At 28.0% G+C, this 26,709-nt stretch overlaps 1 protein-coding gene across 1 annotated transcript; it reads left to right on the top strand.

The window, feature by feature from the left end:
* The first annotated feature begins 400 nt into the window (after positions 1–400).
* LOC100198186 (uncharacterized) lies at positions 401–26,261 on the top strand. The gene is made up of 3 exons (XM_065808312.1): positions 401–738; positions 14,807–14,962; positions 25,424–26,261. Exons 1-3 carry the CDS (start codon positions 600–602, stop codon positions 26,191–26,193), a joined length of 1,065 nt encoding a protein of 354 aa, XP_065664384.1. The 5' UTR covers positions 401–599; the 3' UTR covers positions 26,194–26,261.
* The last annotated feature ends 448 nt before the right edge of the window (positions 26,262–26,709 follow it).

Below are 26,709 nucleotides of genomic sequence, written 5' to 3'. Positions count from 1 at the left end.
AAGACGTTTTTTATTTACAAATTCATTTTTCTTTTGTCTTAAACCTCAAAAATGTCTACATTTTTGAATATACTCTAAAAGTTTCTTTAAAAAGAAAATATCGCTTGCGAATTTCTTGAAGTTTGTTGCAAATCGGAATATTTTACGATAAACCCCAGTCCATACAACTAAAATTGCTACTAATTATGGGGGAATAATTAAAGACAGAAACAGGATAGAGATATATAGCTAAGTAAACTTATCACTTATCACTTACTTTGACATTCAAAGTATTTAGAAGGATAGTTATATCCGTCTAATTAATAATACCCAAGGGTATACAAGGTATTAACCGTCGAATTAACCCGGTATACCCGTGGTAAAAATAAACTTAAAGTAGCCTCGATTTAATTACCCTAGCAACATCGGCTTCCGGACAGTTTGAGATAACATGATATATTTTTTATAAAAAAAACAACAAACCGACTTGCATGGTTGATAGTTTGTTTGCCTAAATAGTTTGTCTGCCCCAAATGTTTTGTATGTAACTATATTTCTCGAAACTTTTAAAATTATAATAATGTTTGTTTTCATTAAAAATATTTCGATCGTTAAATGAGATGACTTCTTCTAATGAAAAAAAATATCTCCAAAAGATTAAGAGTTTGCAACAATCAATATTATTTTTGCAGAAGGAGCATAGTGAAACTCTTTCGGGTTTATATAAGGAGATATCAAAGCTTCAAGAACAATGTAGTGGTAATGTTATCATTTTTTAAAATATTTTTTTTCTAAGGCATAGGTCTTAGTTTTCTTCATTAACTTCTAAAACACTTGAAAATAAGTTTTTACCTTAGTATATATGTTCTTAAAGAACAGATCATCAAGATCTGTTCTTTAAGAACACTGAGCACTCTATTTGTAAAATACACTAACATAATTTATAATTTATATATATATATATATATATATATATATATATATATATATATATATATATATATATATATATATATATATATATACATATATATTTATGAAGACCTCAGTGGAAAAACCGGCGTTGTCACATTTAAAAAGTATTGAGAAAGTATTTATTGATCATTAATAAAAGTCTTTATTTAAAGTAAATGAAACTAAGCAATTTAAAAAAATTTATATTATAATTATTTTATTTAAAATTTATTCAAAACAAAACATTTTGTAATTTTTTATACAAAAAATTTTTTTTCTTTGTTTTAAATAAAGACATTTACTAATGATTAACAAATACTTTCTCAATACTTTTTAAATGTGACAACGCCGGTTTTTCCACTCAGGTCTTCATATATATATATATATATATATATATATATATATATATATATATATATATATATATATATATATATATATATATATATATATATATATATATATATATATATATATATATATATATATATATAAATATGTATATGCATATGTATGTATGTATATATGTATGTTTGTATGTATGTATGTATGTATGTATATATATATATATAAATATATATATATAAAAATATATAAATACATATATATATATAGATGTATATCTATATATGTATCTAGCTCTGTATCTATTTATCTTATTTTTTAAAGTATTTATGTTCTAACACATAGGTCTGAGTTTTGTTTATAAATTTTTACCTTAATTGGAGTACAATAACTCCTGCTGACTTGCATCAAATCATGTTCATACAAGTTGCACAGTAGTTGTGTTTATCTTTATCATTTAATAATAGGGTGGATATGCTCAAAGTAGTTGTTACAATGTTGCAAAATCGATTATGGAAAATAGATAATTATTATCTTGATGATTTGATAATAATTAATAATAGTAAATAAATAATACTTATCCATTTACAATAATTGTAAATAGATAATTAATTTCAATTTTGTAACATTGTAAAAACCGCTTCCATTAAATCCGCACTTTTTTTTAAACGGCAAAATTAATTTGACTTTTAGTAAAAGCACAAATTTTGTCATTCAAAAGTTTATTATATTTTGGAACAAAGCTAGAATCCCTACCAAAGCTATACCTAACTGTGTAAAAAAAAATTGTAGATCTTCACAATCAGGCCCTTTCAGAGGTTAGGAGAGGCCTGAGCCACTTATAAATTGGAGGCCCCAGGAGGGCGATTTGCCCAAAGTTCGCACAAAACGTGACACAAGTTTCTGTAAAGCCATTTAAGTCTTCAGATAGATTCTGACCACATAAATTTGTAACATTTAGAATAAATGCAATTAATTAGACAGACCGTCACCCATAGATGTGGCACTTTTTGTACGTTTTAGCAAGCCAAGTAGCCAAGAAATGTGCTAGTCTACTAATTACACATTTCTTAAGGAGACCTGGGAATCGGAAGGGTGCGACCATATGAGTGGAGTTTTACACTGTTCCTTTATCGTGAATGTTACAATTCAGTTTTTACAAGTGTATGGTTTATACATAAATAATTATTCATTGATTTTTATTTTTTTTTTTTTCCATAGGTAATTATTTGGAAATCACTATAAATGATTAATTAATCTATGGTCACATTTTGAAAATGAAATTCAAAGAAATGCACTAAATGTATATAAAGCAGAATGATTTAGCTTTGTTTAATTTTCATGTATGCCTTTCTTGCTTTTTGTTCTGAAAATGCAAATATCACAATTTATATTCTGCATAGAAAGTCCATTCAACTGTTCCTGCCCCATAGTTGAACAATCATAATTTTTTATCTGCTTTAAAACATTAAATGTGCGTTCGCCCGAAGACTTTGATGCAAGCAAACTAATAAAAATGCGCAATGTAATTGTAATGTTTGGAAGTCCAAGAATATCTTCCAGCAACTTTTTTGGTTTGCAATCAAGTTTTAAGTTAACACCATAGATTCTTTAAAGAAATAAAACCTCATTTTCATGTTCTTGTGAGATTTCATTTGGTGGTTTAATTTAAACTTTGTGATTTTTTTAAAAAATGAATATGTTTTCTTCAAGTTAATGCATGGTTCTTCGGCCAACTTTTTTTCTCTGCTGCCTTTTACTTGCACCACTGTAAAATTTGCTCTTCATTTTAATGCTATCTGAAAATAATATTGAAATTTTAAAACATAATAAATTCATATATCAATCAAACTTATACAAATTTATATATTGAATTATGTTTAAAAAATTATAAAATTATTTACCATTACAAACAAATATTACTATTCTCAAAGTTACAAAATGTAACGTACAGAGGTTAATGTACAAAATGTAATGTACAAAGGCGCAATGTATCTATTTGAACAAAATTATAAGAAACAGTTCAAAATAAAATTATTTAATTCTGTTTGAGGAACTAAAAAATAAGAAAAAAAATGAAGCTACTTAAAAGCAGAACAAGAACAAGATAAAAATGATTTGTATCAATTTGATCAAGCTTGCCCAACGGAGGGTTAACTGTATCATTAAATGATGTAATCTTTATAATGTCGGGTTTAGGTTTGAAAATTTGAAAAGTCCATTTTAACATCAATTATTTCAAATTGAGTCAACTTTAAGTTAAGTTATTTAGAGTAATTAGAAATTTAGAATTATTATTTTAATGTTTATTTTGGTGTTAAATGTATTTTGAAAATGTGAGCCACTAATAAAATTGGAAGCCTAGGCCATATGGCCCATGTGTCTCCCCCTCTGATAGAGCTTGTTCACCATGCTTGGAAAAAGTTGCAAAAAAATTATTGAAAAAAAAACAAGATGTTTACAAGCACTGTGAGGAGAACTTTCAAAACAATTTAGACAATATATTCAGTATAGCACATGCTTTAGCATACACTGTTTTACTGATTTGACTAACGTTGTTAGCATAATTAGACAAGTAGAACTTTAAAAAAAATGTGCTGAACAAGCATATCTAGACTTAACTTAAAAAAACTTAGAAAAAAAGAAAAGAAATCTTAACAAAAAAGATATAAAAAGAATACACACAAAAAAAAAATATGACTCAGCTAAAATTAAACTTAAAACTAAAACACTTAGATAATTTAAATCAAGTTTTAATCATGTTTCGAATAAAAAAGTAGAAGTTTTTTGTCTTTAATAATATTTATTATACTAATAAAAAAAACCCTTTGAAATGAATATAACAAATTTAAACAATTGTTTAATAATTAAGCACATTTAATTTAAATTATATTTTTTTAACTGATTTAAAAATAGTAGGTTTTAAATAAATACACGCTAGTTAATGTTTAGACTTTAAAAAAAAAGGTATAATAACTCTTTTTTAATGCTTTACATAAATATACATTTTTTTAACATACATTCATTTGTAGGGAGTAATACTTAATAAAGAAAGGCTAATTAAATTTTTTAAAATTATTTGTTAGATAAATGAAGTAAACAAAAAAGGATTTTTAAAATTTCTTTGTAGTAATATAAAGAAAAAATAATAAAATTATTTTCATTTTAATGTAATAACATATAATACTGCTATTTTCTTTTGTCAGAAAAGCAATAAGAAAAAAAATTCCATAAGGAGTGATTTAATACTTTTTTTAAAAGCAATTTTAAAGTTCTCATTAAAATAAAATAACACGACCATTATTAGAGAATATTACATTATTTTCTAGAGATGTTTTAAAGATAGTAAAAAACTGAAAGAAGTTTTTTTTTAACAAGGCTGCAAGCAACTACTATTAAGTTGGGAGATACTAGAAATAAAGAATAGAGTTATAGAGCAAGGAAACAGTTGTCAGAAGACTTAAAAAGTAGAAGGTTGTATTAGTCAGGAAAACATGAAGATTAGAGAGAGTTCCAAAGCGTTAAAGTGTGGGCAAAAAACTAGACAAATAAAAATTTTTAGAGCATGCAGGTACAGATATAGTAAAAGAATGAGACTTTGATGAGTGGTATGTCAAGCGAGAATGAGTTTTAGTTATTTATTATAACTTATTGCAAGTTATTAATTACTACTTATTGCAAAGACAATAAACTATTACGCAAATTAGCAAAAAGGTAGTTATTAACAATGCAAACAAACATTGTAGTGTGACCTAAAGTTAAAGTTAATACCTTAAATGGAACTAATTAAACTTTTTAAAAAGCTATTAGCTAATGGTCTGCAATAAACTTTAGATAATTAAGATTAGCTAAATTAAAACCATTTTTTTAACATTGTGCTAATGGAATTTTAAATTAAACTAAATGGAAGTTGGTAGAATACTAAAGTGAACTAATGATAGTTGGTAGAACATCAAAGTAAACTAATGACAGTTAGTAGAACACTAAAGTAGAACTAAAGTATCGAGTGGACACAGAAAAATCTGGTCAACTTTAAATTGAGATTTCTCTAAAACCACAAATGCTTTTTCTTTCTTTTATTTTTTAATTACACGTTATTTCCTTATCTTTAATTGTGTTGATAAACTTTTGTTTACAAATCAATGATTTGTAAAATGTTTCAGAAACAAGTTGAGGTGCATATTATAAAAGTTCTGAATTTTTTTTGCAAAAATCCATTGACTTCATATCACTTGATTGCTAAACGTACAAATGTCCCAAAATATATTGTCGTAGATATTATTAATAATTTTAAGACTACTCAAAGCTTTGAAAAAAACCTGGAAGTGGAAGAAATAAAACTTTCCATAAATCCAAAAAGGTAAAGTTGATTCTCAGTTCAATTGCTAAAAATCCGAACCAGTCACAGCAAGATCTAGCAAGAAAATTCAATTTAAATTTGATCATAATTAGTTTTAAAAAAAATGCTTGTGCTTTTGTGAATGTATACAAAAGCAGTTATTTTTTATATATAAAATAACTTCATAGTACTTAGGAATTCCTTTAACAAAAAATACTCATACTTTGATCTTCCAATTTATTAAAGAGAGGAGCTAACTTGGAGCCAGCTCAGCTCCTTGTAAAAACACCATTATTAAATATATGATTCTTCTATATAAAAACATTTAAAAAAATATATTTTCATAAATTTTACTTTGATATTTACTCACATGCTTTTTAAACTTTTTAAATAGTTATTGGTGAAATATGAGAATTATAGGATTAAGTATTGTATATGTATAGGGTTAACTAAAAAATCAAACCAACATTACACTTTAAATTCTTTATGTAACTAAATTTGATGTTGTAGATATCGCCACATTTGTTTGGCAAGTTTCTAACTGAAATTTTTATATAAAATGAATTTAAATAAAATCTTTTAGTTGTTTTTAAATGTTTAACTAAAATTATTTACACTATTGTTTTTTTAGTTGTTTATGTATTCTTTTTTTGGTTGATGTATAAAAATACATAAATAAATAAAAAATAATCATATAAATATTTTTTATTTATTTATGTATTTTTATAAAGATTTATTTGCTATTATCCTAATATAAAAAAAAAAATCAGTTAGAACCATGTCAAACCAACCCAACAATTTGTCTATATTTATATATTCTAGAAAATTATCTTTGCTAACTTTTTGTTATATTCATAATATAACAAAAAGTTTGTAAATAATAAAATCTTTGTTCTAATGTAAATAAAAAGAAGTAATATATATATATGTACATACATATATATATATATATATATATATATATATATATATATATATATATATATATATATATATATATATATATATATATATTATATTTATAGATTTTAAAGTAAACAGAAAAAGTATAATTTCATTTAAGAAAAAGTGTTTAACTTTCATTATTTTTTTAAAATCTTGTAGTGATCCAAAATTTTTCCAATTAGTTTTAAATTGGTCGGCTGCAAAGCTGGTTTAATATGTTAAAGCACTAACATTTAATTTTTAGTTATTTCATGCGATATAAGCAAAATAGTTTCTTACACAATCATGATGCGTAGCTGACCGCTGGGAAGGAAAAGTTGTCTTTTTTCATCAATTAAAATTTTTTTTTTAAATCCTTGTCGATTATTTACGTCAACTAATTAGCCATATTAAGGTTTTGCAATAATTAAAAAAAATTGGCATCAAATAGTTAAAAAAAAAACCACTCAACTTCCTGTTGCGTAGCTGACTGCCAAAACTAAACATTTAAATGTCGCAAATTTTGTCAATTTTTTTAAATGCAACAAATAGTTTTGCCCAAACTATTTTGAACTTCAAAACATTTATAGTCAATTAGAAATTATTTAAAACTCCAAAAGACTTTATAGTCAATATAAAGATATGGAATCACTGCAGGAACCAGTTGCTTGCGCATCCAATGAAAATAAAAAAGGTGAGCATTGTGTTTTTATAGAGTTTTTAAGTAATTTTTACATTTATTTGAATGTTTACTTTTTTTATTACAGCTATAAAGATAAAAAATAGAAAAGCAATGAATCAAAAGAATTACATGAGTAGAAATCATGAAGAAAAGAAATTCAAAGCTAAAGAAAATGCTAGACTGCGAAGACAAAGATGGAAAAAAGATTTTCAAAAAATTGCAGCTGAAAGATTAAAAAGTTTAGAAAGAATGAGAAAATTTCGACTGCGGCAAAAAGATGCATCTTTATCTCTCGAATCAAATTACTCATCATTTGCAAATGTGCAAGTTAAAGGAAAGTATATAAAAAAATTGAATTGCTCTCTTCCCAAAAGTCTTGTTCAGAAAAAGGAACTGTTGTGTTGTTTACTCAATGAAACTCAACCATTAACTTACTCAATTCCTAAATCAACAAACAGTCTCCGAGAAAAAGACTTAGTGGTTATACAAAATTTTTATTGCGACGATGAAATAAGTCGAATATCCTCAAGAACAGCAGATTATACTTCTGTAGTGATAGGAGAAAAAAAGGTGCGTGTTCAAATTCGACACATGTTATATACGCTAAAAGAAGCTTTCGAAGAGTTTTAGCTAAACAATGCAGATATTATATTAAGCCTGTCAAAATTTTGTCAGTTGAGACCAATTTATGTTCGATGTGTATCATCAATTCCTCATAACGTGTGCGTTTGCATGTTACATGAAAATATGCGTTATGCTCTTGAATCACTTTCGCGGGGTTCAGATATATTCACTACAATTAAAACGGGAAACTCTATGATTCTAAACTTTATTTGTGAAAAACCAACAAAACAATGCTTCAATGCCGTTTGCAAAGAATGTACTGTTTGTAATATGTTTGATAAATTATTACTTCAGTTCGAACAATTTGAGTTAGATGTTTCATGGAATCAGTGGCAGAAACCTCAAGCAAAATCGTATATCAAAATAGAAAAGGTTAAAAAAGAAGGAACAATTGCAGTTTTATTATCACATATTAAAGAAATGCATGCAAAGTTTATTATTCATTGTAATGTCAAGAGCAGTCAATCGTCCGTATTTAAATTTAATATAGAATCAGCGATTCAAAAAGACTCAAATAAGGCTGTTATTCAAGTTGACTGGGCAGAAAATTATACTTGTATTTACCAAAACGAAACGCAAGCAGCTCATTTCGGTCAAAATCTCATTTCTATATTTACATGTGCAGTTTGGCATCGTCAAATTAAATCTTTTGCGCTAGTTTGTGATTCAAGCAATCATACAAAATTATCTGTTGTTCCAAACATAAATAAAATTATCGAGCTTCTATCAGACGATATTACAGAAGTTCATATTTTCAGTGACAACGCAACATCACAATTTAAAAATAAATATATTTTGGCATCAATGAAAATTTTAGAAAAAAAGCATACAATTAAAATGCACTGGCATTTTTTTGCTGCAATGCATGGAAAAGGAGTTGTGGATGGAATTGGAGCCACTGTAAAACGTGTTGCCAGAAAAATTGTTTTAACTGAAAAATATATAATTTCTAGTGCTAGCGATTTGGCATCCGCAACAAACAATTTAAAAATTACCGTTATATTACTGACTGATAAAGAAAAGCTAGAGATAAACAACGCTCTTGGTTTGAGCACCTTTTTTAAGAAAACAAAAAAAATTAAAGAATTGCATAAATGCCATTACTTTCAGGTTTTAGACGGTAACGTTGTAGGTGAGCAGCTTTCGCCAAATATTGCATAATATCAAAGCGATAGAAGCGTCTAGACATTTAGCAGTGATCAAGTAATTTAAAAATCACCTTAAAAAGCTGTAAAAATTTCTTAATAAAAGCCATAAATAAATATTAGATTTGTTTTGCGTAGCTGATTGTTGCGTAGCTGACTGCATGATTTCTTAAAACGTTTTTTTTTTACCTGTTATTGTTATTCTATTGAAAGTCTTACTTATTTTTTTCAATACTTTTCAAGTTTTCTTGGGGTGACTTTTTTTGCGCAACTAAGCTCGGAAGGTTTATTCAGTTTATCCCTAATACATTTCGATCAACAATAACAGCTTACACGTTTAAAGAACTTCTAGTTGTTGCTTTTTAAATTATTTTAGTTGTTCAATTATTGTCCAAATACTTGATGCTTTTAAAGCTCTGAAGATCAAAGTTCCAAAGTAAATGCAAGTAAAATGAATGTATTTATATACATCTTTGAGTTAAAAACGTTTATATAATAAGGTTGTGAAAAATATCAATATAATATCAGATAAAAATATCAAGAGTACATTTAAAAGGAAATTGTATTACCTACCCCCTAGCCCCATTATTTAAAAAAGTGAGAGTACTGAAGCTTCTAAAGCCCCCTCCCCCTTTTCCACCCCGGGGTCCAGGTTTCTTTTAATGTAAAATTATCTTTATAAACTTTATAAATAAATTTTATTGTTTCTAAATACAAGCTATAAATATAGTTTTAGATTTGTTTTGGGTTTTAATTTGAATTATAATAAAAATTCGCATGTTGCGTGGCTGATTGTTGCGTAGCTGACCGCATAGTTTTTTGAAAACTTTTTATTTGACGTGTAATTAATATTATATTAAAAATTTTTTATAAATATAACTTCAATGAAATAATTATTTTTGAAGAAAAAAACGTTTTTATAAAAAAAATAAATTATAGATTCGGAGAAAAAATAATTCAAACTTTAAATTAAAAAAACAAGCTTTTTTGCGCGTTGCGTAGCTGACCGCTGTCTTTTATTTCTATTTTACTCAAATCGTCTTCTTATCCTTTTTTTTTTGTGAATAATAATAAAAAAGGATAATTTGAGTGTAAACGTAAAAAAAAATTAAAAATTATAATATAATGAGTCAGTTAAATTTTTAAAAACATGTTGCGCTCGTTGCGTAGCTGACCATAGAACTCTACATATATATATATATATATATATATATATATATATATATATATATATATATATATATATATATATATATATATATATATATATATATACACACATATATATTTTAAGTAAAAGAGTTGAAATATCTTAACTTCAAGAAGAAAGATAAGGATCTTAGCTGTATAAGTTTGTTACTGTAAGACTTATTAGAATCATGATTCAGCTAAACTAAAAATTGAAATAAATTTTTAAAAGTCACTTTTTTAATAGGTTATTGATTACTTACTGATGTTGTCTTTATTTGAATTAAATATAATATTAAAACTCAACTTAAAATGAGCAACTAAAATTTTATAATAAATAGTAAATAAATATTTATTTTTTATATAATCAAATGAAATAAGACACTCCATATTTTTAATTTCATTAAAAATATTGATTTAAATAGTTATTGTGCATTTAAAAGTTAATATACTTGACAGCTCGATGTCGTCATTATCTTTATATAAAAACATACAAGAAAAATACAAATTGCAACTTTACAACAGCATAGCAACTAGTCAAACAAATTTTAATTTAAAACATAAATAACTGAATAACTTTATAACATTAAAACAAGTTTAAACTTAAAATATTGCTTTTCAATTTTAAACATGAATGAAAAAAAAATTGTTGAAATGGAAACAAAAAAAAAAGCATATGCTAAGTTTATAAGAAGTTGTTAAAAGTAAAATGAACTTTATAAAATCTAACCAGTATTCCTTTAAATATCACCAGACAATAACACTGGACATAACAATTAGGTTCATATAAACATAAGCAAGCATCAAACATATTATGTTAGATGTAGGTTATGTTACATAAAGTTATATAGAACCATTTTTTTATTTTTGCTTTTTAATAAACATTTTTTATCAAAGTTTTCAATTTAAGAAATTTTTACATGAAGATGGGAGAGAGATCCAAAGGGTTGATGTGCGGGGGATAAAAACTAAACGAATAAAAGTTTTTGGAGCATGACAGTAAAAGAATGAGACTTTGATGAATGACGTGTCAAGCAAGAATGAGTTTTAGTTAATGGAACCAGAAATGATAGCTGATTTAAGCAGCGACCATGGTAGTATTTGTAGAAAAAAAAATGAGATGCAACTTTACAATGATGGGAAAAAGTCTCAAGCTTAGCTGATAGGCCGGGTGCAACTATGTTTACTATGCATTTTTGGACCTTGTCTAGATAAGAAAGAGTATCATTAGAAGAATTAGACCAAATATGACAAGAGTTTTCCATACAGAGACGAATAATAGATTTGTTGAGGTTCAAGAATCTCTTGAATTTAGAGAGAATTGAAGAGAGTTCTGGAGAACAAATTTGTAAGACTATGACAAGAATTTTGTCTGGACTACAAACTGCAGAAGAGTTTGAGATATGAATTTAGTAATGAAAACTGGAGCAATTTGCATGTCTAACAATGGGTTAACCTGTTTAATTGCAATGGAAGGAAGAGAATGGCCATATGATTCAAGAATCAAATTAGAAGAAAGGTTTTTCCATTCTAATTTGACTGAATCAGTCAAATTAGAAGAAAAATGGATCATGGAGCAGTCCCATGAATGAGAGATGGAATGTTAGACCTACCTTTGTTAACAACACTGTTGAAGCTGCACAAGAGGGTGAAGACCATAGAGTAGAATGAGGCTTGACTTGGACCCAATGAGAAGGAACAAAAGCTTTCATTTCTGCCTCAATCCAGGAGGTTATGTAAGAGGCGCATTTTTTAGCTTTTTAGAAAAGACATCAGCCCAAGGACTGTCATGAAAAAAATCACGAAAAGAGTCCCAGTCAGCTTTAGGGTAGTAGTAAGTAGTGTGATGATAGGGTAAGTCCGAAAAGGAAGTATGAGATGAAAGATTTAAAGAGATCATTGCATGGTCAGAACCACCTAAGGGAGAAAAAAGAGAAACTGAACACTTAGGATTAGAGACAAGACATAAATCAAAGAGTGAAAGTAAATAATTAGGGTGTGCAGGAAAATGAGTCACAAAGTTAACTATCTGAGTAAGAGATTGAGAAATGCAGAAGTTATAGGCTTTAGTGTCAGTCGGGTCAGTGCATTAGAGCTTAGCAATTCATTGTGATGAGCATTAAAGTCACGAATAACAACAATATTGTCAGAGAAGTAAAGAGAGAGCATGATCAATTTGATCAGAAATTATATCTTAAAGAGTGCAGTCTTAAGAAGAAGGGTAACGGTAAAGTACTACAAGAAAGGTGATGGAGTGAAGAGGTGCTAAATGGAAGCTCATAAAAAAATGGTCAAAGGATTCAAACTTGATTTTATGACAAATAGGTAAATTGATGTATATGTATACCCTAAGCTAAGCATGTGACTATTAGAGTCTTTGTGAATCAAAGGATAGTACCCATCAACACTAAGATTAGAAGAAGGAATAGTAGAGTTTAAATTAGTCTCACTAAGAGCAAGCAAGGCTGATGAAATTTGCATGAGGTAAGATTCAACTAATGGAAGGTTGTTTTGCAGATCACAATTATTAGTAAAAGATATATTAAAACAGTTGGGTGGTGGGGATGGTTATTTATGTTTAATATTTTGATTTACTTTTGGCATATTTAAATTTAAAGAGAACTTGACTCATTCCTAGATAGAGCACGGCCTCCCAAGCAATGAGCTATGGACTTTTTTCAGTCTTGTTAATTAATCATAAATTGTAACATAGGGTGCCTTATGCGTCCTCGACAATGCGCACCAAAAGCATTAACAGGAACACCATCCATGCGCAACATGGCACTGTTAATGCTCTGATATTTTTCAGTTGTTGATGGGATCAGCCTCTTTGAGAGCTACCACAGAGTTCAGGAAACCTTTCTACCAGCCAGCCTCATAATCATTAAACTGAGTTTTAGATCTGTTCCATCATTAGGAGATAACAGGAAGAGTTGCAAAGCCACTATCAAGGAGGCACAAGCAAAAATTATGAGAAGAGTCAAAAAGATCATTCTATATTCATCATTCTAGGCAGGAAACAATATAAGACAGGTTTACAGGCCTTGTTACGAGATTTCGCTGCGTAGCGAAAACGCGTAACACATTTTTAAGTAACTCAACTTAGCAAATATATTTTGCATCGTTAGAAGTTATATTGCGTCACTCGCGTCTTTTCAAGTACCGCATTGTAATTAAAGTTATTTTATTAACGCGTTAAAAATCATACAAACAGTTTGTTTTTTTCTCACTATAACAAAAGTTACAAATAAAATCTAAGTTCTTATTAAAAAAATCATTTTTATTATTTTTTTCAAATATGAACTAAATTTTATTTTGAAAAAAATAATTTTTTAATGAAACTTAAAATGTTTGTTTATTTTCTTATGATTTTACATTTGGTTTTTGGTTATTTTATTAACTGTTAATAAATTTTTTCTTATTTAATTTGTGAACTCTTTTTAATAATGTTTTTAAACAATAGAGTTTTTTTTTGTTATTTATCAGTTACCGATAACATATTCGTGATCATAATTTATTTTCATAAATTAAATGAACGTCATTAAAACTTTACGTTATTGAATTAACAATAAACAAAATATCTTATTAATAAAATATTTACATTAAAATAAATCGTGCATTTTTTAAACTATTATGACTAAAAATAATTTTTATATTTAAAATGAATTTATATATTTAATTCCTTAAGATAAAACTTAAAAGACTTTATTTTTTTTAACTAATTTTTAATAACAAAAAAAAAATTATGAAACAAACTGTTTCTTTAACAAAAAAATCTATTAGTTTACAATTGCGGTTAAATGCTTTTACTTACGACTTTATTTCTTCTGAAAAAACGTCACGTTAACGATAATCAAAAGATAATTTAAATATTCTAAAAGATATAAGTTTTTGCGTAGCGCAAAACTGCTGAACGCGTAGGCAAATCGCCTTTTCGCAAGCAAAATGCGAGCTGCGTAACGCTTCTTAACAAGGCCTGGGTTTACATCTACGCCAGCCTAATAGATAAAGAAGGGGCTTGAAGCTGTCAACCTAATTATTCTGCTTACCCCTAAAGTTTTCTTAGAAGGCCTCCTACAAGACAGTAACTGGATTCAGTTAACATCTGCTCGAGATGAGTTTTATACAGACACCATGTCTAGCCTTTACTCAACCAAGAGCCCCAAGGCAGGGGATTTTCAAGTCGAAGTTTGTTTCTCCTAGTCTTTATTATAAAATGACATTGAAAAACTAGTTTTTTAATGTTAATTTTTGATGTTAATTTGTGGTATTGCGATATGTTATTGTGATATGTTGTTTGGATGTTAAATTTGTGATATTGCAATGTGCTATTGGGATGTTAAATTTGTAGTATTGCGATGTCTTGATTAAAAAGTATACAGTGACTGAACTTATGAGATGATAGTATAAGTTGGGTCAAACTAGTTATTCTCATTTAAAATGAAATACCAAGTTCTATTTTTTATTTTTATTATTTTGTTTTTACAGTATGAATTAACAATAAAGTTGTCTATATAATTCAGTAAAAAAATTGAAAAAATGTTTATTTATTTGATTTTGTTACATTAAGCTTTAAATTAAATTCAGAACATATATGGAATCTGATATGTTCTTTTTTTTTTGTAGATCTTAATTTTCAACTTGTTCAACAGCAGGCACAAACAAATGACAAATCCAATAAAAATATCACAGGACAAAGGATTGATGAATCCAGTAAAAGTGTCAGAAGACAAACAAATGATGATTCCAGCACTAATAAGCAAGTGCAAATATATGAATCTAGTAAATTTTTTTTTGTAGTTTAGTTTCATTACAATTGTTATTTAACTTTTATGCTAAACTTAATTATGTTAATTATTCTATTTAAAGCAAGTATTTAAATAACTTGCAATTTGATACAAATATGCATTGTGTAAATAATATAAATGTACACAAAAATGTAAATAGTATAAATGTAGACAAAAAATTGAAAGATATAAAATAAAAATAAATAAAGCAATTTAATTGTGTTCTATAAAACTTTGAAGTTTGTATTCCATTTTTAAATTACATCATATAATGTAAATTTTATTTTCATTTACATCATGTGATATAAAATTTCAATGGATATTTGTGTTAATTTAATTGAAGTTTTTAAAGAATAATTAAAAATAACTGAATAAAGAATAATTAAACAAAAAATTTGAATATAAATTAACTATGTTTTTAAGAAAAGTTAATATTTTGCTTGAACTTTTTTTTGTCCATGTGCAATAGATTTAAAATCAAAAAGTACATCCAAAAGTCTTGGAATTTATAGAAATTTTAAATATCAAGAAAATATTTGTTAAGCTTTTTAATTATGGCTTCTTTATTGTAAATCATTTCCCCGTCAACTAAGAATTTTTGTGGCAAATTGTTTTTTGGACATTTATTTTTACTGATTATCTGCTTAATCACATTCCACGTTTTTGTGTGTTTCCGCGTGTTATTTTCAACAACCTTTGCATAACTTGTTGTGTTTCTTTGTTTTTTCAAACATGTTTTTATATTTTTTGTAATTCATTTTTATATGTTTTATGTTTTAAATACTTTTCATAAAATTTTTGTTTTCTCTTTGATGATTTATACAAACCTTCAATCATCCATGGGTTAAAAAGTGAAATAGAATTTATAATTTTTTTTTTTTTTACCGGAAATGCCAAATCATAATGTTTACAAAACTGTGCCGAAAATAATTCATTATTTGCATCTTGGGATTGTAATATAAGATTCCAATCAGTTTTATCAGATAAAAGATTTCAAAAGTATAATATAGAGTTTTAATTGATATGTCGTATTAAGATTGTTGATTTAGAGACAGAATGGTTAAGGGTTATATTATCTGTAATTAAGAATATTGGGTAATGATCAGTTATGTCAGTTTTGATTATACCCGATTTTAAGAAGCAGTTATGAATATTGTTAGTGAATATATTATCTAGTAACGTCGACGAGGTCTTAGTTATTCTCGTTGATTTATTTATTGTGATGTTTATTTGTTACTATATTTATTGTTATTTATTATTTATTGTATTTATGATTAATTATTGTTGATATTATATATCATGCTGAATAAGCATATCTAAAAAACATTGAACATTTACATTTGAGGCATAATTTAACAAGTTTAAATTATAATCACCAGTTAAGTACACATGTTTCTTTGAAATGTTAATTTTGCTTAAAAATTTTTTCAAATGGGTGTGAAATAATTTAAAATTACCAGCTGGTTTTTTATAAATAAAATTGATAATAATATTTTTTGTTGCTTTTTATTTATTTCAATGCATAATCATTCACAACCTATTTCGTTAACCTTAAGATCATTACGCAAAACAAAGTTTATAGACTTTTCATTGCCCCAATCGCGTATTATGAGTTGATCATATGAAATGCTTCGAAATTTTCCTGCCGCTCGTTCCAATTTCATCTGCTCTCTTAGTATCTTCCTAGTTTGCACTGTTTCAGCGCAAAAATCTTCATTTATATAGATATTTTTTCCTTTTAAGTTAGGGGTCTTTTTTAAAATATTTACTTTATCCTTAAAGTTTAGAAGTTTTATAATTATAGTTCTTGGTCTAACTGAATCTTTATGACCAGTTCTATGTGCTCTTTCAATTTTAATATATTTTAGACCTAAATAATTTCCAAAAATTATTTTTACCTTGGTTTTGCTGTCAAAGGTGAAAGTTGGGAACTTTCACCTTTCTTTAATTCCATCAATTCTCAAATTATTTCTCTGGGATCGATCCTCTATCTCTCCTAATTTGTTAGTAATTTTAGTAAATGCAGATTCATTGTTCCGGGTAACGCTTATTGAACTACTTTTATCCTGTGAAATAATGATGCTCTTAGTTTTTTCTTCAATAAGTTGTTCATGAAACTTACTTTAATGTCCTTAACTTTTTTTTCTATCGATTTTATTTTCTTACTATTTTCACTGTGTTTCTACTCTATCCAAGCTCTCGTAATTTTTGTACTTATAATGTTTACTTATAATTTTTGAACTTATAATGTTTAAAACATTTTTTTCTTGCTGTTTAATCATGTCTTCAGTTTCCGTCTTTAACTCCTTAAATATTTTTTTAACATTTTTTTAATTTGTTCAATTGTAACTGGCATACTTATTTTAATATTATATAAATATTTTTAAACTTTATTATTTTTCAAATTAATTTAACTTAACTCTTTTCTTTATTTTTTATTATTTTAATTCGCTTAGCAAATTATATGAATTGTGTTCCGTTCGCGTCACCATTAAATAATGCAGTCCAAAAATTTTACATTTTTATCATGTGCGCATCCTATAAATAGTGGATTTCTTTTTTATATTCAATCAGTCCTATCCAATATTAACCTACAACAATTCATTCAACAGATCAACAAGTCTACTATTCTTCACTTACATTTATTATGGTAAGCCATTATTATATTATTTTGATTTAAAAGTTAAGAATTTTTCAAACTGAATTTTTGTGGGTTTTTTTTTTTTTTCTGTGGATTAAATTCCTTCGCAAATTAATTCGTTTTGCAGATTGGTTCTATAAAACTTATATTGTTATATTTCTTATACTTAAATAGAAATAAAAATAGAAATAGAGATAAAAACTAGTTTGAAAAACTGTTACATTCATTTCAACAATTAAGGCAAATAATTAGTTCTTTCCTTGAAAACTTTTACGCATGCCTTAAAATATCATTTATTGTTAAGACGAATATTAAGGAAAATTTTCAAATATCTTTTAAATAATTCGTTCTTTTTCTGAAACTGTTTGCATGCATCAAAAACTCACGTTTTATTAAGGCAAATATTAAGGAAATATTGAAGCAAATACTTCAATAAAAAGTCCATAAACCAAAAATGTAATTTGATCCATGTTTTCAAATTTTCAATCTGAAAAGTAATCCGTATTAATAATCTAATCCGTTTTTGTGGATTTTAAATTCAATAAATAATCCGAAAAATTCGTCTGATCCGATCTGGCAAACTTAATCCGATTTGTTTCTTTTTTTTTTATTTCACTTTTTTCTTCTTTTCAGATGTTTAAGCTATCTAATATTTGGGAATTCTTCAACAATGTGGAGGAAAACAAGGCAAAATGTAACGCCTGTGGCAAAATATACTTAATCAATGAAAGCACCACAAGTCCTTTAAGGAACCATTTTAAAAGAGTCCACTTGAATTTATATAAACAATTAGAAAGGAAGACAAGCAAAAATCAACAATACCAGACATTTTTGATGAGCTTGCCTCTCAAGACTCAGATTTTGAACAAACACAAGAAAGAGGAAAAAAAAAGAGATGTCCACAGACACAAAAAGATACACCAGCATGGCCACAGCCTGGACCAAGTGGAACTTGTTGCACTTCCAACACACAGACACGGCAAGGTAGAAAACAGGCTACCAAACCAGAATGGGTAGTCACTGACATCAATCAAATAAGAGCTGTTGTTGAAATTGCTAAACGGGTGATTGAGGACAGTCGACTATTTTCTATTGTAAAAACTGACACATTCACCCGGATGATGAAAACTGCAACCAATGGTCAATTCAGAGCCATTACAGCAAAGAATATATCTACAAAATACATTTCTCTCCTTTTAAATTCATCAAGGAACAAGTAAAAAACATTTTCAAGTCTAGTTTTCAATAATGACAATCTTGATGGAATGGCCTTTACATCTGGCGTGTGGACCACTGATCACACCAATTTGCCTTTCATGAGCCTTACACTCCACTATATAGTTTCAAAGTTCCAATTAAAGCGCTTCTTGGTGGAAATGTCCTACTTCCCTGAACAACATACTGGTGACAATATTGCCAGAAGCTCAATGAATCTATCAACAAACTTAAACTTGATTTTGGAGTCAAGACCTGGATAACAGTCGACGGTGCAGCTAATATCCAAACAGGTGTTAGGAATTCAATTGGCATTCAAAGTGGAATTTGGTGTGTCGACCACCATCTAAATCTAGTTGTCAGTGGTGCTGTCAATGATAAAAAATGTCCGAAGTGGTTAATTCTCAACCGCAAAGTAACAAAATTAGTAGGTCACTTCAACCAGTCCTCTCAAAAAGCTATGACTTTAGTTAATGCTGCCAAAGCCTTAAATAACTCCAGAACAAAGTTAGTGATGCCCCACAAGATGGAACTCTGACCTCCATCAAATGGAGTCTGTGGTGGATCTTCTTCCGGCGATGCATTCTTTAAAGAATCCAAACCCTACTGTTTCTGGTAAGTTGACAGATATTTAACCAACAGAACATTAAGTGAAATCTATTCAATCTGTCATTATCCTTCTGAGAGGTGTCATCAGAAGTTGCTCACTACTTCAATAAAGATCTGAACAAAAGATTTGAAGGTGAGCTGATGAATATTGAATTCTCTATTGCTCATTTTTTAGATCCTAACAGCAAGAGCATGTGCTTTGTGGATGAGGGGGGAAAATTTGAAGTAGTCAAAACTGCAGTAAAAAAGCTATGGAAGAACTGTCAAAAAAAGAAATTTTGGCTATTCAAAGCACTCCTTCCCCTTCAATATTGGATGATAAAGATGTTGACAACTTTGATTTCACCAAACAACTGAAGAAGAAAGTGTTTAGTGCAAGTTACATTAATCCTGGAGGTGAAACAAGCACTAAGAAAGCCATTTCAGCTGAAATTGAGGGGTATTTGAATTCAAAACCAGTTCCAGCAAATACAAATGTACTGGAATTCTGGAAACAAAACCAGTATATTTACCCAATAATGTCAAGGCCGGCCAGAAAAAAAGGTTGAGATGTTGGTATATATGAAAGAAAACACTAAGCAACTCAGCAAAATTCAAGACATTGTGTGGTCAGGAAATGAATTTGAAAAATGATTAACTTTCAGTGTGATTTTGACTTTTTTTATTTCTTAACATGGAAATCGTTTTGTTTCATTGTATATGTATATTTGAATATTATAAATAAACAAAAATGAATCTTATTTCAAAAGCATTCTTTATTCTGAATCCGTATAAATCCGTAAAAATAATATCGGTTCGGATTCCTATTCAAAAAAAAATTTTCAAATTGCAATCCGATCCGAAAGTATCGAGTCAAATTGCAGTCCGAAAAAACAATCAGAAAAAATTTTAACAAATTTTTTCCGATAAATTATTTTCGGATCAAATCAATCCGTAAGTAATTTGAACCGTTCAGCATAGATAGTTTAGTGCACAATCCGACAATCTGATAAACAGTAACGAATTGGCGGTCTCTATAAATTATAAAGCAGGATTTGTTATTAGCTTTTTGTAGCAAGAGACACAACACATACATTACCCACATATAACACATACATTACTCACAGTGTCATTCACTCTAGTTTTAAACATAGTTTAATAACAACTTTAAATAACAAAATATCAGTCTAATAGCGTAGGGTTTAGCATAGGTCACAAAAACTCATTATAACTAGTTCCTAGACTCTATGCGTACAAACAAATCAAATAATGGCTGTAAACTGTAGGACTTTAGCCTGTATCTCTCTTACTGACGATGATGTTCCTGGTGCTAAACTGCTTAAAATTCCATTGGAATGGAATTTTAAGCAGTTTAGCACCAGGAACGCAGCTTAAAAGGTGGCTTGAGTGTCATAAACTAAATCAAAGCGGGAGAAAAGAAGAACTTGTGTTGAGAGTCCAGAGAGCTATAAACTTAAATCTTCCTGTCGATCTTAAAGTGGACAAAGGAAAGTGATATAATATTAAAACTGTGTCTATATTAACTAACCTTAAAGAATCAACAAATACATCTTCATCTTTTTCTGTTGAAGAATGGAAACGGTTTCCTTCCAGAAATTTACCTTCTAACTTTAATTATGGACATGCTTATTATTTTGCTGTTGAGTCTGTTTCCAATGCATATATTTCTTACTCTCCAGCAGTTGATGACTTACAGCAAAATATAGATGAGATTGATTGTGAGGATACTGTTACTGCTATGCCACTACGCAAAGGAAGGTTGCTTTTAAAAAGTGGATTTGTTGAAAATATACAAGATAATTTTTCTTCTGCAGGTGAAATTTATTTTGTTAGAGGACATGTTCATCATTCAATGAAGTCTGAAAAACCTCTACTTGTTTTTATAGCTATTAGCAATGTGGATATATTAAATATACTTCATACAAAGTGGATATATTAAATATACTTCATGCAAAGTGGATATATTAAATATACTTCATGCAAAGTGGATATATTAAATATACTTCATGCAATTGCAAAGCTAGCGAAATTAGCAGATGCTGTATGTTACTGCACTTCTTTTGTATTTAAGTGATTATGTCACTGAACATGGGTTTATTGTTAAGAATGTATGTACTTCAGAACCTTGTCAGTGGAATAAAGGTATAAAACGAATGAAAAATCCAACTGCTCTTCATCAAGCTGTTTATTCTACAAATAAATGTTGGAAACCAGATAAAATGTATAATTGGGACCCTCGACCACTTAAATATCAAGATGTAAACTGTGAATCTGTTTCACATTTTGTTATTGATCTTCAATTATTCTCATCGCAAAACAGTCAAAATCAATCCATGTGGGAAACGCTCTTACAGATTAAATATGATGATTTCCATTTATCTAATGAAGATACTATTTATTATAGAGAACTTGTTCAAAATTTTTAAGAATCTTTGTTATTAAATAATGAAAAATTTCTTGGAAAAAATATAATTTTTGGTGAAATTCCAGATACAGTTGATTAAGCCAAATCTTTAACATGGCATAAAGCAAGATGGTGTTGTATAACAGCATCTGTATCCAAAAAATGTGTTAATTTAGGGGAATTGTTAGATTCTTGTTCGAAGATTTCTTTATTCACTTTTCTTGAAAAAAGGTTCTGGTTTCCCGAAAATAGTATAACAATGGATATGAAATATGGCATAGACGAAGAACCAAAAGCTGTTATAAACTATTCTTTTATTACAAATAAAGTTGTTGTGAACAGTGAAATTTGGATCAACCAAAAATATCCACATTTAGGTGCTACTCCAGGTGGTCTTATTTATGATGATGACAAGAAGTTATGTGGTATTATTGAAATAAAGTGTTTGAAAATATTTAAAAGTCAATCTTTTAATGATATAATAAAGCTTTCAAATGATGAAAAACTAAAAGCTATAATAAGTAGACAATGTTTTTCGGAATGATGATCGGAAGGGTCCATACTGCAGGAAATATGCAGGTTTTACTGAGTATTTCTAGACTGTTTTCGACAACGCTGACTGTACTTAGGTGCCGCCCAAATTCAAAATTAATAATCTTTTTGTCCCCAAGGAAAACAAGATTAGAAAAACATTGCATATTTTTAGTAAAATATCCTTACGATACTTGTGCTGTTTGAAACTGCCCAGGATGATCGGAAACAGGTTTAAAATATAGAAAGCCTTACTTACTTTTTCAAAATTTGAAAGAATAATTTATCATGTTTTTAAACGTCAATAGTTAAGAATAATCGCAAAATTATGGTATTTATAACTATAAAACCAATGTTATTCTAAAATATGGAAAGAAAAAGAAAAGAAAAAATTTATGAATATGTTAAATTAAAGGATCCAGGACTGCGGATATTCTTGGGAAAATATAAAAAAATCCCTGACTTTCAATGACAGTACTTAAATTGCAGGACTTTCCAGAGTATAATCTATAACCATCATTAATTTCAAATAATGTAGAATTGATACTGATACCGTACTTGAGAAGTACCCAAATGTGTTATTTTAATTATTTAAACTATAAAATTATATATTATTATTACACTTCTCTATTAAATTAAGGAACTTTACAAGCTCTAAAAATATGACAATCTGATATATAAATATGATCATTTTTTTTTTCATTTTCGAGTAAACATCACCCCCTCCCCCTACTCCACAGAGAGAGGTCGAGCAATAGTTTTGGTTTTGGAGTCTATCTATCATCTTTGACTATTCTAATTCTATCCCATAACTTAGTAGAGCAGAAAAATTTTACATTTAAATAACATTTCCTATTTGTGTAATAGATACACTGTTTAGATTATAAAGCCAAATTTACTCTGTAATTAAACAAAGGAATTTCCACAGTAGAACATTGAAGTCCGGATTTTCTAAATTCAATTTATTTGAAATGATTTTATAGTTGCCTAATAGAGTTATTTAATCTTCGATAAACAAACGTGTATTAACCCTAGAAGCTATTGGCGTTAACGATTGAGGTATAACACAATCAATCAATCTAAACTTTTTTAAACGCTTGTTAAATCTTTCTATATAGATCCTGGCTTTTGCAATTCTTTTTGTCAGCATTATTTCTTCTGCAGTAAATTTTTCTCGTTTACCCAAAAAAGGTGCAATAAATGTAGTAGCTTGTTTTTCTAAAAGTAAATGTTGAATTTTAAACCCCTTATCTACAAGAAATGTGTCTTCCCGATTAATATTTTTCATAATACCACATTTATTAAATATATCAACATCTGTAATGCTTCCCTCATACAAATCTGATACAAAACAAGCTGCACTATTAGGATTCACAGCAATAAGACATTTCATAGTGCAATGATGCTTGTATAATGAATATGTGTTTCCTTGTTGAGCATAATTTCTTGGAACCTCACATCTAAACTCTGTACAGTCAAAAGTAGCACGGATATTTTTGAATGTTCAAAATACTTTAGGTAATGTTCTTTTGAAAACTTCACGTTCTGGAAACATTTTATATTTAAGACATTTAAAATGATGAAACATATAGATTATCCAATTGGTAAATATAGAGCGTATTCAAAACAAACTCACATTATACACATGAGCAAAAGTAAATATATTAAACCCTCGACGAAGTCTTAATAATGTAACAAACAACTGTTCTTTTAGTGATAGCTTAGATGAATCTGTTGAGATTTTAACTTTTCTTGGACTATTCCAGTAGGAGAGATTGAATTTCGCAGGTCCAAGAAAATCATATAAGCTAAAAAGTTGAGCCGATGTTAAACCAATAAAATATTTACATTTAACTTCAGAAGATAAAATATGCTCCATTGACATGAAATTACTATATGGTACACTTGATATACTGGAAATACTTGAATAAGATGATGAGGGAAATCAAATAGAATTGTCTAGACTTCTTTTTAAAATAACTGCTTTGATTTTTGATGCAAGTAGATGTTTATCATAAATGGTTTGCGTATCTGATCACAAGTTTTAACAATAATATTATTTAATTTATTTAAAACTAAAGAATCACAATGATCGTTTAATTTACTACTGATTTCAACTAGGATATCACTGCCTTCAGTAAAATCATTTTTTGTATTAAGTCCGCAATAAGATGGAGAAACACTTTCTATTTGAAAATCAATAAGGTCCGATGTCTCACCCTTTTGTTTAGACATAATAGCAACATCACGAATGGTTGGGTTTTTTCTTTTTCTTTTGTTAGAGAGTATCTATTAGAGTTAGAGAGTATTTGTTAGAGTAAATCTGCTGTTCTGTAAGGTTTGCTTTCAATGGATTAGGATGTTCTTTAGTAAGACCTTTTCTTTCAAACAAATGTAACGAACAAATATACGTATCTTTCTTTATATTGTTAATATTAAAAGATTTTCTACCACAAGCATGAATCTATTTTTTACATAATTCTGTTTTAATGTTTTGTTTTTCTTTTCCCGAATCTGGCATCCATTCCTTAATTTTACCATGTTTAGGAAACCTTAAAGAAAATGTTTCTGCTAGTAATTTATCTGGATAACGACTATCAGAATGGCAAACTCCCCAGTAACAATGTTTGGTCACTCCAGTCGAGAGTAATCCTATATATTTCTTGGCCATCGTCTGTTTGTTTGTCCGCATTCAATCCCAAAATTCATTGCGCGTGAAATTTTTAAATCTAGTTATAGACACGCAACCCTTATCTATTGTTGGACTGTTTAATAGATTTTTTTTTTCTAAATATTTATATTGGTAAACATTTTACAAAAGGAGAAATTAAATTTTTAATGCTTAGATGTTAGCTAGATTTTTAATGTGAAAAGAACAAGACAAAAATGTGTGGGTAATACAAAAACAAGTTTCAAGTTGTTTTTTGTTTTGAGTTACCATTTTCCTATAACTTAAGTTATTTTATTTTACAATATTACAACAGTTTGTTTCAATTTTTTTACTCTAAAGTGCAATATTTTGATCTAAAGTACAATATTCTATTTTTAATTTTCAGGTTCGGCTCATACCAAATCAGTAAAAGAACAAGAAAAGAGCATATTTTCTGTTCAGCTTGAATCTCCTGATAAAAGAATAAGTTTATTAGAGGCTCAGTTGAAGAGCAAAGAACAAAAATTTAGTTGTGACTTACAAAACGCACAAAGAATTATTGCGTCACTGCAGGTTGAGGTTGAAAATAAGTCATCATCGATAGCTTATTTAACAACTCAACTTAATAAGTTTATGAATCTTCAAGGTAATAATGTTGAGTTTTCCAAACCTGCAGTATGTCCCTCTCCACCTCTTGCGACCCCAATTCGAAGACGTAGTTCGCGTAATAAAGTTTTGTCCCCCTCAGCTAGCCTCGATGGTTTTATTCACGAACATTATTCTCAGGAAATAGTTACAGATTACGTGCTGCAAAATTCTTTACCTAAGAATAATAGGGTAAAATTGTCTTCGAGTTTAATATCTAAACATTCCATTGACGATTTGCCATCATGGCATTATCAGAAATTATCTGGTAAACCGAAACCATCAGATTATGAAGATTTTATATCAATGAGTCAACCTAATGTTGTTATAAGCAAATCAAGCATTCAACCCCTGCCACCAATCACAACTCGTAGCGGGAAAAAGCTTATTGAACCAACTAATGCTAAAAAAGTTCTTCGAAATCGACCAAAAGCTACTGCAAGTGCATGCGGTGAGGTTGAGCAAATAATTAAATACAATCTTGCGGAGAAATCTTGTAGAAATACAAAAAATTCTTTAATGAAACACTAGCTCATATTTTTTAAATAAGAATATTTTATTGAAATATGTTTGTATAAAATTTAATATATATTATTGGCTTTTATTGTTTTTATTTCAGTGATGACCTAGCATTGCTTGGTATGAAGATCAAAAATCCTTCGTCCAATACTTTTTGGATTTTATTTTTTTTATTTTTGAAAAATTCTCTAATTTTATTTTTTATTCATTATTAGAATTATATAGATATACAAAAAGTTTCATAAAATAAACTAAAAAAAAGTATAAAAAAACATAATAAAGGTTACCCTTAAGTAAATAGGCAGAGACTAAAAGAATATTTTTTTTATCATAGCAACTTTTTATAGACCCTCTAAATTTCTCTATACTTTAGTTTAATAAAGTATAATAAAATCCTAAGAAGCGGTTTGGCATACAAGTGAAAAGTTGTCAAAAAGAATTTTAGAGTTTTATCAAGAATTTTGTTCAATTTTTTAACGATTACGGTAATACGTATATAAATACTCATTTTATGTAGCATGAGTTTTT

Source organism: Hydra vulgaris, chromosome 10 (genome assembly GCF_038396675.1).
Source record: "Hydra vulgaris chromosome 10, alternate assembly HydraT2T_AEP".
Lineage (NCBI taxonomy): Eukaryota > Metazoa > Cnidaria > Hydrozoa > Anthoathecata > Hydridae > Hydra > Hydra vulgaris.
Note: the sequence above shows the minus strand (reverse complement) of the source record. Positions and strands in the feature narration are given on the sequence as shown.

Bases quoted from the DNA above. Each gene is read 5' to 3' on its own strand.
- LOC100198186 (XM_065808312.1), top strand. From the start codon at position 600: ATGACTTCTTCTAATGAAAAAAAATATCTCCAAAAGATTAAGAGTTTG. The intron at 739-14,806 runs GTAATGTTATCA...TTTTTTTTGTAG, and splicing joins GCTTCAAGAACAATGTAGTG to ATCTTAATTTTCAACTTGTT. The intron at 14,963-25,423 runs GTAAATTTTTTT...TTTAATTTTCAG, and splicing joins AGTGCAAATATATGAATCTA to GTTCGGCTCATACCAAATCA.